We start from the raw sequence: 20,340 nt of genomic DNA on the forward strand, positions 1-20,340 counted from the left end.
TGCTGCCAATCGGTGTCCATCAGTGCAGCCTCATCAGCACACATCAGTGAAGGAGAAAAATTACTTGTTTGCAAAATATTATATCAAACTATAAAAAACATTCTGACTTTTTTGTTGTTTACCAAAAAATAAACTATCCAGTGCTGATTAAATTCCATCAAAAGAAAGCTCTATTTGTGTGACACAAATTTCATACGGGTGACTGAGCAATTGTCATTCAAAATGTGACAGCGCTGAAAGCTGAAAATCGGCCTGGGCAGGAAGGGGGTAAAAGTGCCCCATAGGCAAGTGGTTAAAGAGCATCTGTGTTTGTTCTTGTACAGCATGAATCTGTTTGTACAGCACCTGCACTTGTACTTGCAGTGCGGTGTACTGTTTTCTATTGTGCAGCATTAGACATCACCAACTGTTTTATGATCTCCATGTAGCGGCTCTTTAAATAGCAGTTTCTTGCTAACGCTACCCGCATATGTGAGCTGGGGATAGATGGCGGGTATAATGCTCCCTGGGGTTAGTAACTCTTTGAGGCATAGATACCAGTCCAGTTATGTAGTGACAAACAGTGGTGTAATTGTTTGTGCTATTTACAAGGATATATACAGGTGCTATACAGTGCTCCAAAAATAAATGGTTCAAAACTTCAAATAACGAAATCCTAGATGTCCCGGCACGAAGTACATAGAAGGCAACCCTCACTATGAGACTGTCCAAGCCTATCACTTGTCAGCCGCCACAAACACAGTTTTGCAGTTAAACTTTTAGCTTTAACAGTCAAGAGTGGGAAGCCATAGATGTAATACTTTTTGATGTGATTCATATTTGTCGAGCACACTATTAGTTAAACTACAAGGACAGTGACCCTTCTCTTTTACTGTATCTATGCTATGCTTCTGTTTGTCATAACGTAACCATAGCAGTATTTGTAATGTTTGTTAAAAAGAGAATGAAAGAGTGATTTTCTGGCAGTTTACCACAAAAGTCATCAGTGTTTCTGGGTGCCATCCATTACTGGCAGCACAAAGCTTGTTACTGTTTAAGATATTTAGCTACAAATAGTTGACTTTATTTTATTTTTTTGCTCAGATGTCATGTCTGCTTTCAGCCCGGAACCTTTTTTTATTGCTGGAATGTATTTGATTTTTGTGAGCTTTGCAGATACTTTTTTTTCCATACATAACTTCTAGTCATAACCTCTGACAGCTCTTTACTGATTGGTTTGAATCCTGCACCAATATACTGCCCAGATACAAGTTAGTATCTTAAAGTGGAACTTTACCCATAACAACTTGATAAGTAAAGTTGAAAATAAAGTTCTTTAGCAAGGAACATATATTCTACGTTAATAATTATGCTACCAAAATTAGTATGTGCTGTAAATTGCCTCCATTATTGTTCCTGTTTCTTCTTGCTGGAGGCTGCCATTTTTCAAAAGCCCAGAGCCCCCCCGAACAGCATTAAATCTCAAAGTAGAGCTAAACCCATCAATTTAACAGTTTCAAAAGACTAATTTTTTCCTGACTAAAGTTCCACTTTGACTACCTCCCGCCTGCCATATAGACAAATGATGGTGGGCAGGATGCGCCATTGTTCTGAGATGACATTGCCCCAGTCTCACCACGTGGCGATTGTGGGCGCGCTGTGGCACTGGTACTCGGTAAAGAGCTGATAATGCAGCTCTTTACCCATGTGATCAGCAATGTCTAATCACAGCTGATTACATGTAAACAAGGAAATGCCATTTATCAACTCTCCTCGCCACATCTCCCCACAGGGAAGACCTGTACAGATTACCAGAGCACTGATATTAAGTGCCCTGATGATCATTGCAGCCCCAACAGTGTCCAGCAGTGATGCCAGTCTGTGCCATCTGTGTTGCCAATCTGTGTTCATCAGTGACACCAATCTGTGCCCATCAGTGATGCCAATTTGTGTCCATCATTGAGGCCAATCTGTGCCCATCAGTGATGCATGCCAGTGCTGCCTTTCAGTGCCCATCAGTGCCGCCTATCCATCCCACCTATCATTGCCCATAAGTACTGCCTATCCGTGCCACCTATTGGTGCTCATCAGTGCTGCCTATTGGAGCCCATCAGTGCTGCATATTAGTGTCTCCTCATCAGTGCCACTTCATCTGTGCTGCCTCATCAGTGCCCATCAATGCAGCCTATCAGTGCCAATCAGTGAAGGAGAAAAATTACTTATTTACAAAAAAATTGACAGAAACTTTTTTTTCAACATTTTCGGTCTTTTTTAATTTTAACAAAAGATAAAAAACCCAGCGGTGATTAAATACCACCAAAATAAATGTGACATCGCTAAAAGCTGAAAATTGGCCTAGGCAGGAAGGGGGTAAATGTGCCCTGTATTGAAGCGGTTAAAGAAAAATATGTAGATATAGATATTAAATATACCTTTATTAACTTGCTCTGAGGCTGTCATCCTTCTTCTCATTCACTACTTAATACTTTATTGATCTGGAATGAAGATGTGCTTATTGGGTATCCAAGCACTTGATATGTACAAGGATAAAGATGACACCTCCACAAAATTAACCATCAAAGTCAGCATTGGCAGCTCACTTTTTTGCCCTGACAAGTTCCCTTCAATATCAGTCATTTTTGTTTCTCTCCCTATTAGGCCTCATGCACACATGTTTGATTCTTTTCAGCCTCTTAACACACCTATGTTCTAATGCATCTAGAGGCTGAAAAAAATATAATTTGCATGTTCAGGTGATGAGTGTTTGGGCAGAAAAAAAAATGCTTGAGGGTCCGTTCCTTCCAATGGCATAAATTCATATTTTGGCCAGTGGAAGTGGAACACTTGATGCATCTAAACACGTTTGCAAAACGTAGCTTTAGGCACGGTTTTTTATACTGCTTTTTTCTCCCCTGGAACAAAGGCGTCCAGGGGAGGAAAAAAATGTCTTGTGTGTATGAGGCCTTAGTGCCGGTTCACACTGGAACGTGGTGTTGGAAACCCACGTTCAGTGCGCTTTTCCCGCATCATGTTTAAAACTCGCTGTGTCTGTGATCAGCGGTAGGTAATGCTAACGACACCTGAAACACTGTGTGTTTTCCTCCACCAGATCACATGGTACCAAAGTACAGTGCAGTGCATTTTTAAAAGTAGTGCATGCATTACTTTTGGCACGATGTGCTGCAATCAAATCACACAGAAACATGAGTGCATTCCTGCATGATTCCTGGCGTGAACTAGCCTTTAAAGTGTTACTAAACCCAGGACCCTGCATTCACTATATTTGGTCTCCCACAGTACACAGAACATGGAAATGCAATTATTTTAGTAAATATAAACTGATAAATACCAAGTTAGAGCAGTCTTGTGACTTCTATCAGTGTCCAGCCAAGCATTGGTGGTTAAAGCCTTTTCTGGCTGTCCTATGAGGCTGCAAGACCCTGACTCTCTGTCTGGTCAGTGCTAATTGGCCCTGTGCTGATCACATGCACTCTCCCAAGAAAAAATAAAATCTCTAGCAATACACACCAAACTGAGCATGTGCAACCTGACTCCATAGGCTCTGTGTTATCAGGAAATTATCAGGGGACAGTGGAAGGAGGGAAGTATCAGAGAAGACAGGATCAAACAGCCTTTTTACACAGTGCAGAGGATTAACCCCTTAGGGAGGGATAACAAGCATGCTTTACTGCATATACAGACTGATTTTACTGTTGTGGGTTTAGTAACACTTTAAGGTTGACATAAGTGTAAATGTTCTTTCTGTATAAAATGAATATAATTACAGCTAGGATGACAGAGATAAATACTGTATCTGATGGAACAGAGCCCCTATTTGCCATACTTAAATGTGAAGCCATTAGGGTACTCTGGTCTAATGAGAACTACAGGAAATTGTTTTAGAGAGGAAAGTTAATTAAATGCACTCTTACACTTGTAATGAGCATTTGGCTAATTTGAAAAATATTTTGTGCACTTCTCATCTCTTCAGAAAAAGGTTGTCTGTCTATCTATCTCCAGATTTATGGTGTGCTAATAAATAGTCTCAGTGCATATAGTAACTGAAAGTTAGACAAGCCTAACAAAAAAATGGTTAGGCTTACATTTTTTCAGTACAAGTCATTACAAAATGGGACTACAAAATATTCCGTAATTGTGATAAAAATGAATTAGAACGGAGTAGCGGTCCTCCTGGGAATGGATACATACTGTATATTTATTGGAATAAACAGTCTGCAGCATTCCCAGTAGGAAATTACGTTTTCTCCATGCAAGTAACAGACCCGGCTCATGGTTACATTACTAATATACTTTATGCATAAGATAAAATTATCCATGTGCAAATGGACAATACAAAGTGCTTACAATGTATAATATGCAAATACACATTATACATTGAAAAATGAACTCCATTAATACGCCAATTTATAACCCTTCAAGTTTATTTCAAGAAAACAAACCTTCGTTGCATGATTATAAATAAAGATCAGTAATATACCAAAGCAAAATTCAAGTGGAAGGAAAGTGTTTTTTCTTTAACCACTTTAACCATCTCCGGAACGCTTACCCCCCTTCATGATCAGGCCATTTTTTGTGATGCGCCACTGCGTTATTTGTAACTGACAATTGCGCGGTCATGCAATAATGTACATAAATTAAATCTGTGTCATTTTTTTCCCCACAAATAGAGCTTTCCTTTGGTGTTATTTGATCATCACTGTTTTTTTAATTTTTTGCACTATAAACATAAAAAGACTGTCAATTTAAAAATATATATATATTTTTTTTACTTTCTCCTATAAAATATATCCAATAAAAAATTTTCATAAATAATAATAAATTTAGGCCAATATGTATTCTGCTACATGTTTTTGGTAAGCGTATATTGATTGGTTTGCGCAAAAGTTATAGCATCTACAAACTATGGTGTATTATATACTGGAATTATTATTTTATTTATACTTGTGATGGCAGCGATTAGCGGCTTAAAGCGGGACTGCGATATGGCAGCGGACAATTTGACACCTTGTGGGAACCAGTGACACTAATACAGTGATCAGTGCTAAAAATATGCACTGTCACTGTACTAATGACACTGGTTGGCAAGAGGTTAAACATCTAGGGTAATCAAAGGGTTAAATGTGTGCCTAGCCAATGATTTTGTGTATACAGTGTGATGTTTTTACTAAGGGCTGTGCTGGATTTTATTTGCTGCTTTGTAGGGAAACAAAATCCAGCACATCCCCGCTGACAGGACGGAGCTCTGTATTGTTTACATATGCAGCGCTCAGTCCAGTCTGTCTCTTCAGCAATCCGCGGGTGCCGGCGGACATCCATTGGCCGGCACCTGCTGATCAGCGTTTTCTGTGACTAATCACAACCGAAGCAGCACGCCCCCTACTCGGAGGTGCAAAATCACGTATATATACTTGATTCTGCACAGAATGGCCGCCCTGTAGCAGTAAATCTGCTATAGGGCGGTTGGCAAGTGGTTAAGTGCAAAGATGGTGACAGCAAGTGCATAAACGAATGGCAGAGTGATACCTGTGCATATCATTGCTTTTGTTTTATACAGACTAAAAATAAAAAAATCAATAAGACAAATTAAAACTGTTAATAGTGGAGTACCAACCTGTATGCCAAGTCATCTTTTTTTTTTTCAGTTAGATGTCCAAGTTAAGTAGCTGAAGCCATCCATATGGGCAAAAACTGTATTTTACTAGTATAATTCTTTGTCTTTGTAGTAGGGGCATGGGTGAACACATTATGTGTGGGGGATCAGTTTGAAGACTCTGGTGCCAATCAATTGAGGGTAATCAGATTGATTGCTAACCAAAAGTTGGGAGTGTCCCATGAACTGGCATGATGTGCGCTCTGTAGAATGTCAGTTGGGCTTCAATGTGGCCTGAATCTTCTGTCCCTCAGAAAATAGTCATAAGTCCTTGCTGCACAGGTAAGACTGTCATTTTCTGCCAATTTTCCAGAGACTGTATTGTGACATTATGCTTCTGTGGAGCTGTAATTCACCCATAGCTTGTTCCACTGCATCATCTACATGGATCTTAAAAGACGGGTGGCTTTATAATTACCCCTGCACAAACAGTCTACCCAGAATGACTGCAAACAGCAGTCCATCTAGCAGTGAATTTTGAGATGGTGACTGCACATTCTGCCCAGGGCAACCATAATGGTAGACTAAAACATGGAAGGGTGGGTTTGTTACCGATGCCAGAGGGGAGGGCATTTGTGTGAGGCCTGTTACTCACGTCACTCAAAACTTTAATACTGCAGCAAGAAAATTGGAGGTGTCATAATAGCAAAATTAGATGGCGCACACCACGTGGATCAATCATATCTGCTGGTAAACTAAAAGAAGCTTCAGTTACAGTCCCCTCATCTTTATTTTATTTGTTACAGGTACTTATATAGCACCAACAGTTTACACTGCACTTCACAAATATATTGTACATTCACAGCAGCCCCTGCCCTCAAGAAATGTACAATCTAAGGTCCCTAACTCACAGTCATACGTACACATCTTAGCCACATCTCGCTGATGAGTTTCACCCTCATTGGGCTTAGTCTTAGTGGTTGATCTATGTGGTGTGTGCCCTCTAAATTTTCTATTGTGAGTTTTCATTGTTGTGATGTACTCCCAGAGGGTCCACTGTGGGAGAAAAAAAAAATGGAAGGATGAACAGGAGGCATTCGAACAACATTATTTTTTTACATTTTGTCAAAGTAAAGTGGAGGTGTCACCCTGGTTATTTGTGTACCTAATTTCTGAGATAAAATCAGCCTTATTCTTTTGACACTTCTATATAGTTATGCCTATTCATCTAAATATCTTTTATACTCTTGAAATGAGCCAACAGAAAAAGGACATTGTGATATTCTCAATACTGTTAGATGCATTCAGTGAAGGTTTAATAAAACACTTCATATCCTAGTCTTGTTTTTATCAATGTGATCCCGAAAGCATTTCAAACCAACCTAATGTATTTTAATGTGTATAAAGGAGCAGAACCAGTTCATGCTGACACTGGAGAGAAGTTGCAAGTAACATGGGAGAAGATGAGCAAATCCAAGCACAATGGAGTAGATCCTGAGGAAATGGTGGAGAAGCATGGCATTGACACCACTCGCCTATATCTCTTATTTGCTGCCCCTCCAGAGCAAGATATATTATGGGATGTTAAGAGTAAGTAACTGCTTTAAACACACAGGAGAGGTATGTAAAGCAACCTTACTCGGAAATGTGGGGGCTGCTATTGCTGGCTTCCTTTTGAGCATACTATTTGCCTGGCTGTATGGTTTTAATACTTTGAGTCCTTCAGTGTAATGACTGCACTGTCATCACAGGTTATGTTTTTTGAGTTGACAAGCTTGCACAGCTATGGGAACATAAGACTAATTGGTGTAAATTATAGCTGTATTGTCAAGGGGCAGAAGTACAGCCAAAGCTTTTACTATAACAGGATTTTTATGCTAATAAAGAAAACAAAATGCTACATTGCAGAGGGAAGGTGATAATACCAGATATTAAAATTGTGGAGATTTCGGATTTAAAGGAGTTGTAAAGTCTCAGGATTTTTTCACCTTAATGCATTCTATGTATAAAGGTGAAAAACCTTCTGTGCTGCAGCTGCCCCCCAGAGCCCCCCTTTTTCTTACCTGAACCCGATCGTTCCAGCGACAAGCATGAGCCCAGCAGCTCCAGGTCCTCATTAGCTAGATTGATAGCAGCAGGAACTATGTCTCGGGTCCTCATTGGCTAGATTGATAGCAGCAGGAGAGCAGCAGATGGATGTCTCGGGTCCTCATTGGCTAGAGTGATAGCAGCAGGAGCCATTGGCTCTCGCTGCTGTCAATCAAATCAAGTGACACGGGAGCTGGGGGCAAGACCGAGTCCTGCTGTCTATGTCAATGGACGCAGCAGCAGGATTCGGGAGCACACCCACATGGGTGCCCCCTTGGAAATCAGCTCTCCATGGGGGCACTCGCGGAAGAGGGGGAGCACCACCAGGGGACCCCAGAAAAGGAGGATCGGGGGCCACTCTGTGCAAAACTCTAGCACAGAGCAGGCAGGTATGACATGTTTGTTATTTAAAAAAAAAAAAACGTTACAATCACTTTAACATTATCTTTTGTTTTTACCTTTAAAAAAATTTGATGAATTTAGTTTCAAATTACCAGTTCAGCACAACAATGTCAGCGATTGTTAACAATAATCATTAAACTTTGTAATGGATGTATGAACTAATTACAGCATTCTGCTCACATTGTACTGACCAGAGGTCTGTATTTTTGAGCAGATAAAGTATTTAATGTAAATGGAAAAAGGAAATAAAATTGTGTAGCAAACCTGCTCAGATTTTATGATTGCATACTGTGTGGGGCTTTATAACTACCTGACATCTGTTCCGAGCCTGAAATATTCATGACCTGATCTCAAAGTTTATGGTTATGGAAACACACAATCTCCCTTCGTTCCACAAGTCAAAAGCATTCATCTGATGAATCCCTGATTAGCAGTGGTTGTTTTTAGCTGTTCCGAACTCTCAAGGGAGAGCTTTCATTCTTGGTGATTTTGACAGATGTTGCCTGTTCCCAAAGTACATGATATTTAGACCTGAAAAAGACTATCCTTTTAAGATCAGGTTTGTCAATAAAACTGTAGGCTGCCACATTCTACACTTGTCATGCTGTAATTAACCTCCAGAAGATTACCCCCCCCCCTTCATGACCAGGCCACTTTTTGCGATACGGCACTGCGTTACTTTCACTGACAATTGCGCAAACATGCAACACTGCACCCAAACAAAATTTGTCATTCTTTTCCCACAAACACAGCTTTGTTTTGGAGGTATTTGATCACCACTGTGTTTTTCTGGGGAGTTGTTTGCGCTATAAACAAAAAAGGAAAATTAAATATAAATATATATATATATAATTTTTTTTTTTTTACTTTCTGTTATAAAACATATCCAATAAAACATTTTAAAAATCGAATTTCTTCATCAATGTAGGCCAATATGTATTTTGCTACATGTTTTTGGTAGAAAAAAAATATCCAAATAAGTGTATATTGATTGGTTTACACAAACTTTATAGCGTCTATAAACTGTGGAATATAATTATGGAATTTTTATTTTTTAATACTAGTAATGGTGGCGATCAGCGACTTCTAGCAGGACTGTGATATTGTGGTGGACAATCGGACACTAGCTGACACTTTGCAGGAACAAGTGACACTTATACAGTGATCAGTGCTAAAAAATATGCACTGTCTCTGTACTAATTACACTGGCTGTAAAGGGGTTAAACATCTAGGATCAAAGGGTTAACTGTGTGCCTAGCCAGTGTATTTGTGTACTGCATGTGCTGCTTTTGAATGAATGAATGAAATACTTGTATAGCGCACAATGCGAACTGAATCGCCTCTAGGCACTGGTTTTACTAGGGGAAGAGATGGATTTTAGTCCCTGCTTTGCTGGAACACACCAACTCATCCCTTTCCCCCCCTATCAGAACAGAACTGCCTCGTTTACATAGGCAGAGCTCCATTCTGTGTCTCTGCCCAACGGATGGCGGGTGCCAGTGGACATCAAGTGCACGGCACCTGTAGATTGGCTTCTGCTGTGAATAATCATAGCAAAAGCGGCCCGCCAGTGGTGGCAGCAGCACGGGGAAACCCCCTGCAGGTGGAAGTGCAGGATCACGTATATATAAGTGATAAGTAAAATTACTATAGGAGTGGTCAGCAAGTGGTTAAAGTGGACATATATATATATATATATATATATATATATATATGTGTGTGTGTGTGTTGCAGTACAGAATTTTCTCCAGCAAGTTGTGTACGTTATTTGTTCAAAATAGTTTCCAGTCCCAGGAACAGTGGGCAAGGGCAACACGTTTTACTATACAATGGTGTGCCAATTAAGGTTTTAAAGTAAATTATAATACAGTTTGTTTGCGCTTTATTCTTACTTTTTTTTTTTCCTTGTTCATACAGCCGATGCATTACCTGGGGTACAGAGATGGCAAGCTCGAGTGTGGGCTATAACCAGCAAGTTTATTGAAGCCCGAAAGCTTTCAGTTCCTGATCCCAAGCTTCTTAATAGGAATGATATTGCAGAGGCCGAGAAAATTTGGAAAAATAAGAACGCTATAGTTTCTGAGGTAACCAGTTCGCTATGGGCCAAAATGGCTTTCACTTTAGTTCTTGTCACACCTCTTTAAATTACATTAGTAAATTGAACATGTGAATACAGTGCAAGGGCCAAGAGGTACATTTATCCCTTTTCAGGTGTGCCCCAGGACATCTAATACCCATGGTGTACTACTCTGCAAGGCTCCTGCTAGTACAGGGGGTCCCGAGTTACTAACTCCGACTTGCGAACAACTCCTACTTATTAACAGCAGGTGGCGCCGGCAGGCACATCAGAAAACGACGTTGGAAAACGCATGCGCGTCCGAATTACGAACAAATCCGACTTAAGAACAAACAGGCAGTCCCTAACCAGTTAGCAACTCGGGGACCTCCTGTATCTAGGTACAGATTTCCCCCTTCAGATCAGTCATTATAGTGATGGACCAGTAGAACAGGGCAGGGCAACCTCTGACGCTGCTAAAGAGTGTTAAATCTTGCAGATTATAATGTCACAATTGTGCACAGTACATAGTGTATATGTATTCACTTCTTTTTTTATTTTTTTTTGGCAGAGGCTTTAAGGATAGAGATTATTTTATACAGATAAGGGAAGTTTCTACAGCGACCCATTTTTTTTTTATTTAATTGTAGAAGATGTGTATGGGATTTGATGATCATTTTAAACCTCTTACAGCTCAATGGGGACTGGGCCCACACTTCACAGCCCTGACCAATAAGGATCATGGTATGTTTTCAGTAAACATATATTGTAAGTTATTGCAAAGTTGGACCCCGTTGATTAATAAATACATTTAAAATAAAAATAGCAGCCTTCTTTGTTTCCTTAACTGCTTTCCAACCGGCTCACACCGATATACTTCTGCAGAAGGGCACATACAGGCAGATTAATGTACCTGTAGGTTGCCCTTTTAAGAAGCGGTTTGCAGAAGCGCGCAAACATCTCACAGAGAGGAAGAACGGGGAAATGCTGATGTAAACAAGCATTTCTCCGTTCTGCCTAGTGACACTGAGGCCGCGTACACACGGGCGGACTGTTCGCCCAACCTTGTCCGCTGAACAGTGTTTGGGCGGACAGTCCGCTCGTGTGTGGGCTTTCAGCGGACAGTTTCAGCGGACAGTTGGACGGACAAAGTCTTTCGGAAATTCCGAAAAACTGTCCGCTGAAACTGTGTTTGAGCGAACAGTCCGCCCGTGTGTGGGCCTGTCCGCTGTACTTTCGAAATGAGCGGACTGTTCCCGCTCGGAAAGTCCGCCCATTTCGAGCGCGTGTACAGGTAGGCGGGGCCCGCGAAGGAGACGTCGCGGGCTCCGCCGCCTGGAATGGGCTTAAAGGGGAACCCCAACGCCGAAAAAAATCGGCGTGGGGGTTCCCCCAAAGTCCACACCAGACCCTTGTCCGAGCACGCTACCCGGCCGGCCAGGAAAGGGGGGCGAGCGAGCGCGCCCCCCCTCCTGAGCCGTACCAGGCCGCGTGCCCTCAACATGGGGGGGTGCCTTGGGGAAGGGGGGGCCGCGCGGCCCCCCCACCCCAAAGCACCTTGTCCCCATGTTGATGAGGACAAGGGCCTCTTCCCGACAACCCTGGCCGTTGGTTGTCGGGGTCTGCGGGCGGGGGGCTTATCGGAATCCGGGAGCCCCCTTTAAGAAGGGGGCCCCCGGATACCGGCCCCCCACCCTATGTGAATGAGTATGGGGTACAATGTACCCCTACCCATTCACCTGTGAAATAAAGTACAAAAAAAAACACAACACAGGGGAAAAAATATTTTATTGCACAGCTCCGGGGGTATTCCGTCTTCGGGGGTCTTCTCGCCGGACTCCTCCGCTATGTGTGTGTAGCTCTTTTACTAGCGGAGGAGTCCGGCTTTCTTCCTCCCCGCCGCCGGCCTCTTCTCCCGACTTCGGGGGTCTTGTCCCCCTCTTCGGTTCTTCTGCCGGGCCACCGCGCCTTCTTGTAGCTCTTTTACAGGCGGTGGCCCGGTCTTCTGTCGCCGCTGTCGTCGCCGCCGCCGCCGCCTTCCGTTCTTGTTCTTCTTCTTGTTCTTCTGCTTCTTCTCCTGGAGATGTTGACTCGACGAGCTCTCCGGCCGGAATGCCAGAGCCGCGCTGTGCGGTCACTTATATAGTGACAATGGGGCGGTGTCACATGGTATATGTCACATGGGTTGGTCACATGGGTTGATGTCACATGGGGACTATGACATCGTAAGGGGGCGGGGTCACCATGTGACCAACCCATGTGACATATACCATGTGACACCGCCCCATTGTCACTATATAAGTGACCGCACAGCGCGGCTCTGGCATTCCGGCCGGAGAGCTCGTCGAGTCAACATCTCCAGGAGAAGAAGCAGAAGAACAAGAAGAAGAACAAGAACGGAAGGCGGCGGCGGCGGCGACGACGGCGGCGACAGCGGCGACAGAAGACCGGGCCACCGCCTGTAAAAGAGCTACAAGAAGGCGCGGTGGCCCGGCAGAAGAACCGAAGAGGGGGACAAGACCCCCGAAGTCGGGAGAAGAGGCCGGCGGCGGGGAGGAAGAAAGCCGGACTCCTCCGCTAGTAAAAGAGCTACACACACATAGCGGAGGAGTCCGGCGAGAAGACCCCCGAAGACGGAAGACCCCCGGAGCTGTGCAATAAAATATTTTTTCCCCTGTGTTGTGTTTTTTTTTGTACTTTATTTCACAGGTGAATGGGTAGGGGTACATTGTACCCCATACTCATTCACATAGGGTGGGGGGCCGGTATCCGGGGGCCCCCTTCTTAAAGGGGGCTCCCGGATTCCGATAAGCCCCCCGCCCGCAGACCCCGACAACCAACGGCCAGGGTTGTCGGGAAGAGGCCCTTGTCCTCATCAACATGGGGACAAGGTGCTTTGGGGTGGGGGGGCCGCGCGGCCCCCCCTTCCCCAAGGCACCCCCCATGTTGAGGGCACGCGGCCTGGTACGGCTCAGGAGGGGGGGCGCGCTCGCTCGCCCCCCTTTCCTGGCCGGCCGGGTAGCGTGCTCGGACAAGGGTCTGGTGTGGACTTTGGGGGAACCCCCACGCCGATTTTTTTCGGCGTTGGGGTTCCCCTTTAAGCCCATTCCAGGCGGCGGAGCCCGCGACGTCTCCTTCGCGGGCCCCGCCTACCTGTACACGCGCTCGAAATGGGCGGATTTGCCTCCGCCTTACGTGGGCGAGTCCGTTCATTTCAAAAGTTGAGCGAACTGTTTGGCAAACAGTTTGCTGAAACAGTCCGCTCGTGTGTGGGCAAGTCCGCTCATGCAAATTTTGAGCGGACTGTTTGCCGAAACTGTTTGACGAACAAGGTTGGGCAAACAGTCCGCGCGTGTGTACGCGGCCTGACACTGATCACAGCTCCCTGTAATCGGGAGCGGTGATCAGTGTCATGTCACACATAGCCCCTCCCCCTCACAGCATCACTCCCTAGGACACACTTAACCCCTACATTTACACAGTAATCAATGCATTTTAAATTGCGCTGATCGCTGTATCAGTGAACGGTTCCAAAATCGCGCCAAAAGTGTCCAATCTGTCTGCCATAATGTCGCAGTCACGATAAAAATCGCTGATCGCTGCCTTTACTAGTAAAAGAAAGAAAAATTATTAATAAAAATGCCATAAAGCTATCCCCTATTTTGTAGACGCTATAACTTTTGCGCAAATCAATCAATAAATGCTTATCGAGTTTTTTTTACCAAAAATATGTAGAAGAATACTTATCGGCCTAAACTGAGGAAAAAAAAAATTTTATATATTTTTTAGGGATATTTATTATAGCAAAAAATAATGCATTTATTTTCAAAATTGTCACAATTTTTTTGTTTATAGCGCAAAAAATAAAAACCACAGAGGTGATCAAATACCACCAAAAGAAAACTCTATTTGTGGGGAGAAAAAGGACGTCGATTTTGTTTGGGAGCCACTTTGCACAACTACGCAATTGTCAGTTAAATCGAAGCAGTGCCGAATCGCAAAAAGTGCTCTGGTCTTTGGGCAGCCAAATGGTCTGGGGCTTAAGTGGTTAAGGAACACAAAGTAGTGCAGCCAAAGTAACAAAGCAACATTTTCTCAATCCAGTTTCAAATTAACCTTAACTGATTGTTTGTACCTTAAAAGCATAAAATTACTATTGCATAATAAATAGGTAATATTACACTTCATTCACAAAATGGTATTTTACCGCATCCGAGTATGCGACAAGCTACCACACATTGTTTTTCTACTGTTACTGCTACTGCTGCATCCTTAACAAGCAACGAGTCATCAGCTGTCAGTGGGGTTTAGCCGAAAGGTGCTTTAAGTTGTCACCTGAGTGATTTTTGTTTGGCTTCTTGAACATTTGTTTTCTTGTCGGCCTGTTGACCGTTCTGTTTTGCTGTGTTTGCCCACCCCTCACATTATCGCTTGGGTACAATAAAGCAATAAATCCTGCGCTAACCATAACACGTGTAAAAAAAAAAAAAAACACCCACTCAAAACAGCTGTGTACATTATCTTTAAAAGATCATATTAATAATTTCAAACTAATTAGAAGAATATAAAAGCCTTAATAAAAAAAAATACATAATTAGATAGTGTTCACAAAAATAAAATGAATTAAAGTCCATCAAAATATTCACAGTCCAACAAAACCATTCTAAAGTGCCTCAGTGAACAAATAAAGTGAAAACAACATTCAAAAATGTCTGCAAGGAATGTGATCCAACCAATGTCTCCATACACACAAAGTTCCAAAAGATCAGATGGTGATCACAGCATTCAGATAGTGATCCTCTCCCAAGAATCCGCTTTTGGTAATCTGCTCACCTTGAATAAGGAACTGGCACATGTTAATCCTCAAATCATTCCCCATATATGTCAGTGTATACCACCATCCAAATTCCAATTCAACCTCAGGGTCTCATGCAAGAGGGTATACAGAAAATCAATGAACAATACATCTTTATTACAGGATAAACACAAGTACATAACAAATCACTCTCGCATTAAGTGATGCCATATCCACAACGCTTCTTCCTTCCAGGTATGCGTGTGCAGTTTCTAGGTAAGTGATGATGTCACAGGATTCCAGAATCTGCCCAGTTATTTTCATTATTGTTACTTCATCAGGATGTGTATTTCTTGGATATGTCCCATGATCTAAAAGTCTTTTACTGTACGATTAAGACAGGAATTTTGGATTGGAGTACAGCGCAGGACAGAACCCCCCTTTCCAATTAGCATGATGTCATATCTATATTTGTCATGAACCCTTCTAGAAAGTTAGGTTCTTAAGGAAAAACATTCTGAAATGCACCATTTCCATTGTAATTTGTCTTAGTAGTTAAGAGCCAATAGCAAGCAAAAGGACAGGCTGCACATACAGTATCTCACAAAATTGAGTACACCCCTCACGTGACAAAACTGAAGAAGTGACATTTTGCTATAATGTAAAGTAGTGAGTGTACAGCTTGTATAACAGTGTAAATTTGCTGTCCCCTCAAAATAACTTAACACACAGCCATTAATGTCTAGACCTCTGGCAACAAAAGTGAGTACACCCCTAAGTGAAAATGTCTAAATTGGGCCCAATTAGCCATTTTCCCTCCCCCATGTCATGTGACTCGTTAGTGTTACAAGGTCTCAAGGTTTGAATGGGGAGCGTTAAATTTGGTGTTATCGCTCTCACTCTCTCATTCTGGTCACTGGAAGTTCAACATGGCACCTCATGGCAAAGAACGCTCTGAGGGTCTGAAAAAAAGAATTGTTGCTCTACATAAAGATGGCATAGGCTATAAGAAGATTGCCCACGCCCTGAAACTGATCTGCAACATGGTGGCTAAGACCATACAGCGGTTTAACGGAACAGGTGCCACTCAGAACAGGCTTCGCCATGGTCGACCAAAGAAGTTGAGTGCATGTGCTCAGTGTCATATCCGGCTGTGTGTTTGGGAAATAGAGGTATGAGTGCTGCCAGCATTTATGCAGAGGTTGAAGGGGTGGGGGGTCATTCTGTCAGTGCTCAGACCATACGCCGCACACTCCATCAAAATGGTCTGCATGGCTGTCATCCCAGAACGAAGTCACTTCTAAAGATGATGCACAAGAAAGCCCGCAAACAGTTTGCTGAAGACAAGAAGACTAAGGCCGCGTACACACGGGCGGACTGTCTGCCCAACTTAGTCCGCCGAAACACATTTCAGCGGACAATCCGCTCGTGTGTGGGCTTCAGCGGACTTTTTCAGCGGACAGTCTGGCGGACTTAGTCTTTCGGAATTTCCGTAAGATTGTCCGTTCAAACTTGGTTTGAGCGGACAGTCCGCCCGTGTGTGTGCGAGTCCGCTGTACTTTCGAAATGAGCGGACTTTTCCCGCCCGGAGAAAAGTCCGCTCATTTCAAACGGGTATCCAGGTAGGCGGGGCACGCGACGGAGACGTCGCTGGCCCCGCCGCCTGGTATGGACTTAAAGGGGAACCCCAACGCCGAAAAAAATCGGCGTGGGGGTGCCCCCCAAGTCCACAACAGACCCTTGTCCGAGCACGCTACCCGGCCGGCCAGGAAAGGGGGGCGAGCGAGCCCCCCCCTCCTGAGCCGTACCAGGCCGCATGCCCTCAACATGGGGGGTGCCTTGGGGAGGGGGGGGCGCGCGCCCCCCCCACCCCAAAGCACCTTGTCCCCATGTTGATGAGGACAAGGGCCTCTTCCCGACAACCCTGGCCATTGGTTGTCGGGGTCTGCGGGCGGGGGGCTTATCGGAATCCGGGAGCCCCCTTTAATAAGGGGGCCCCCGGATACCGGCCCCCCACCCTATGTGAATGAGTATGGGGTACAATGTACCCCTACCCATTCACCTGTGAAAAAAAGTACCAAAAAAAAACACAACACAGGGTTAAAATATTTTATTGCACAGCTCCGGGGGTCTTCCGTCTTCGGGGGTCTTCTCGCCGGACTCCTCCGCTATCTTCTTGTAGCTCTTTTGCTAGCGGAGGAGTCCGGCTTTCTTCCTCCCCGCCGCCGGCCTCTTCTCCCGACTTCGGGGGTCTTGTCCCCCTCTTCGGCTCTTCTGCCGGGCCACCGCGCCTTCTTATAGCTCTTTTACAGGCGGTGGCCCGGTCTTCTGTCGCCGCCGCCTTCCGTTCTTCTTCTTCTCCAGGAGATGTTGCCTCGACGATCTCTCCGGCCGGAATGCCAGAGCCGCGCTGCGCGGCCACTTATATAGTGACAATGGGTCCGGTGTCACATGGTATATGTCACATGGGTTGGTGTCACATGGTGACCCCGCCCCCTTGCGATGTCATAGTCCCCATGTGACATCAACCCATGTGACCAACCCATGTGACATATACCATGTGACACCGCCCCATTGTCACTATATAAGTGGCCGCGCAGCGCGGCTCTGGCATTCCGGCCGGAGAGATCGTCCGGCCGGAGAGATCGTCGAGGCAACATCTCCTGGAGAAGAAGAAGAAGAACGGAAGGCGGCGGTGACAGCGGCGACAGAAGACCGGGCCACCGCCTGTAAAAGAGCTATAAGAAGGCGCGGTGGCCGATTTTTTTCGGCGTTGGGGTTCCCCTTTAAGTCCATTCCAGGCGGCGGGGCCAGCGACGTCTCCTCCGCGGGCCCCGCCTACCTGGAGACGCGCTCGAAATGAGCGGACTTTCCTCCGCGTGTGTGGGCGAGTCCGTTCATTTCAAAAGTAGAGCGGATTGTATGGCGGACTTAGTCCGCCGTATTAGTCCGCTCAAAAATGACCGTGTGTGGGCAAGTCCGTTCATTCAAAAGTTTGAACGGACTGTCTGTCGGATTGTCTGACGAACTTAGTTGGGCAGACAATCCGCCCATGTGTATGCGGCCTAAGGATATTTATGTCCTGTGGTGTGATGAGATCAAGAGAAAATTATTTGGTTCAGATGGTGTCAAGCGTGCGTGGTGGCAACCAGGTGAGGAGTACAAAGACAATTGTGCCTCGCTTACAGACAAGCATGGGGGTGGGAGTGTCATGGTCTGGGCCTGTATGGGTGCTGCCAGCACTGGGGAGCTACAGTTCATTGAGGAGACCATGAATTCCAACATGTACTGTGACATACTGAAGCAGAGAATGATCCCCTCCCCTCAGAGACTGGGCCGCAGGGCAGTATTCCAACATGATAACGACCCCAAACACACCTCCAAGATGACCACTGCTTTGCTAAAGAAGCTGAGGGTAAAGGTGATGGACTGATCAAGCATGTCTCCAGACCTAAACCCTATTGAGCATCTGTGGGGCTTCTTTAAATGGAAGGAGGAAGAGCGCAAGTTCTCTAACATCCATCAGCTCCATGTTGTCATCATGGAGGAGTGGAAGATGATTCCAGTGGCAACCTGCGAAGCTCTGGTGAACTCCATGCCCAAGAGGGTTAAGGCATTGCTGGCAAATAATGATGGCCACACAAAATATTGACTCTTTTCACCCAATTTGGACATTTTCACTGAGGGGTGTACTCACTTTTGTTGCCAGCAGTTTAGACATTAATGGTTGTGTGTTGACTTATTTTGAGGGGACAGCAAATTTACACTTATACAAGCTGTACACTCACTACTTTACATGGTAGCAAAGTATCATTTCTTCAGTGTTGTCACATGAAAAGGTATAATAAAATATTTACAAAAATGTGAGGGGTGTACTCACTTTTGTGAGATACTGTAATAGGTGGTAGTGGATAGTGCAGCATGACATATTATAGATCAGCATTTGTCCATCTATGATGTGGTATCCTTCTTCTTTGTTTTCTATAAAATCTGCCTTGAATAATTGATCTGAAGAAATATTGATCCCCTAAAAGCCTATTTCCTATATCCTGTTGCTTCATAAAAATATTAAACATCTCTTAAAAGAGTGTCATTTAAGGGCTATAGTCAGCCAAGTATTGGATTGTCAGCCCTGTCTCCTGTACCTTGCATGTTCTTGATATTCTTACTGTTCTCAAAGAAATTTTATTTCTTTTGACACCTTCCCCTTTTGTCTTTAACCTTTCACGCCCCCTCTTTTTTTTCCTTCTCTTCCCCAAGTTATTTCTGTCCTTATTTTTTCAGTTCTCCAGTGTAAAAGCTATTTCCATATTTGTGCTTTTTACATAGGAGATTCATGATTCTGTTCTTTGTTGTTTTGACATAGGCATCATTTTTTGCTAGTTTGTGACATAGAGTCTAGAAAAGTGTGGGAGCAGAAGTAGAACTGTTTGCCTATAGTGATCAGATTTAATTTTTTACTCAAGCAAGGACTCTGAATCTGTTATGCGTTGTTGTTTTCAATGGCAGTCAAGTAATTAAACAATATTGTCCCCAGGTTCATTAAATGATTGAGCGTTTCATTAATTACCTTTAGAAGACTTGTTGGCTTCTAGCCTCCTATGCCACAGCAGCACCGTTCGTGATCCCCAGCTGGATTGATGACAGAGAATTGACATTTAAACCATGGCTCCATTGTATGCTTTGGAGCTCAGCTTAATAACTTCTAGCAATGCCAAGGGTGGATCTGCAATCTTTAGTGGTCTTTGGGATCAACTGAACTAGTTGCTGAACCCTATCCCAAACTGGCATAAAAGTTTTGTTAAACTTTTAAAATGTGAGGTCTCTTCCTTTTACTTCCCCAGATTTCGGTTAGAGTGTGTGAAATTGTAAGATTCCGCTACATGCTGATTGCAAACAAGCAACCTTAATAACAAATCAGGAAACTCCTGGGGACTGCAGAATACATTGTGTGACACAGCATAATGTCAAATGACTGCTTGTAGGTTTATTATTAAAATATACCTAACACAGCATTGCTTCTATACACACATAGGCAGGAGTTGACCAAAGTATTTAGAAACTGTTAATATAACTATATGCATGTTTGCCCTATAGTGTGTTTTTTCCTTCTCATAGAAAGTGGTTGGCTGACGCACACATTCCTATACTGTATAATGGGCTTCAAGTATAAAAGTATTTGAGATAAAGGCTATCTGTGTTGGCCATAGCATTCTGTTCTGTTACTAAGTAATGTTTCCATGCATATACTATAGAATATAAAAATTGTAAGCAATAATGTATCACTGCATCTAACATTATGTATTTTTTATTTTGAGTTATCATTGTATTGTCTGATGTGACTTTTTCCTTTTACATGGCTGTTTTTTCCATTTTTTTTAATTGTATTAATGCAGAATTCCAACATCA

At 43.8% G+C, this 20,340-nt stretch overlaps 1 protein-coding gene across 2 annotated transcripts in view; it reads left to right on the plus strand.

Annotated features, from left to right (window-relative positions):
• Nucleotides 1-20,340, plus strand: part of LARS2 (leucyl-tRNA synthetase 2, mitochondrial) — a 319,881-nt gene that overhangs the window by 261,801 nt on the left and 37,740 nt on the right. For both annotated transcript variants that reach the window (XM_077491589.1, XM_077491590.1), the window contains exons 16-17: nucleotides 6,998-7,180; nucleotides 9,998-10,164. In XM_077491589.1, coding sequence (XP_077347715.1) covers nucleotides 6,998-7,180; nucleotides 9,998-10,164 — 350 coding nt within the window. The remainder of the gene's footprint in view (nucleotides 1-6,997; nucleotides 7,181-9,997; nucleotides 10,165-20,340) is intronic.

Source organism: Lithobates pipiens, unplaced genomic scaffold (genome assembly GCF_037356315.1).
Source record: "Lithobates pipiens isolate NorthernLeopardFrog02 unplaced genomic scaffold, aLitPip1_a1.2 Scaffold_19, whole genome shotgun sequence".
NCBI lineage: Eukaryota > Metazoa > Chordata > Amphibia > Anura > Ranidae > Lithobates > Lithobates pipiens.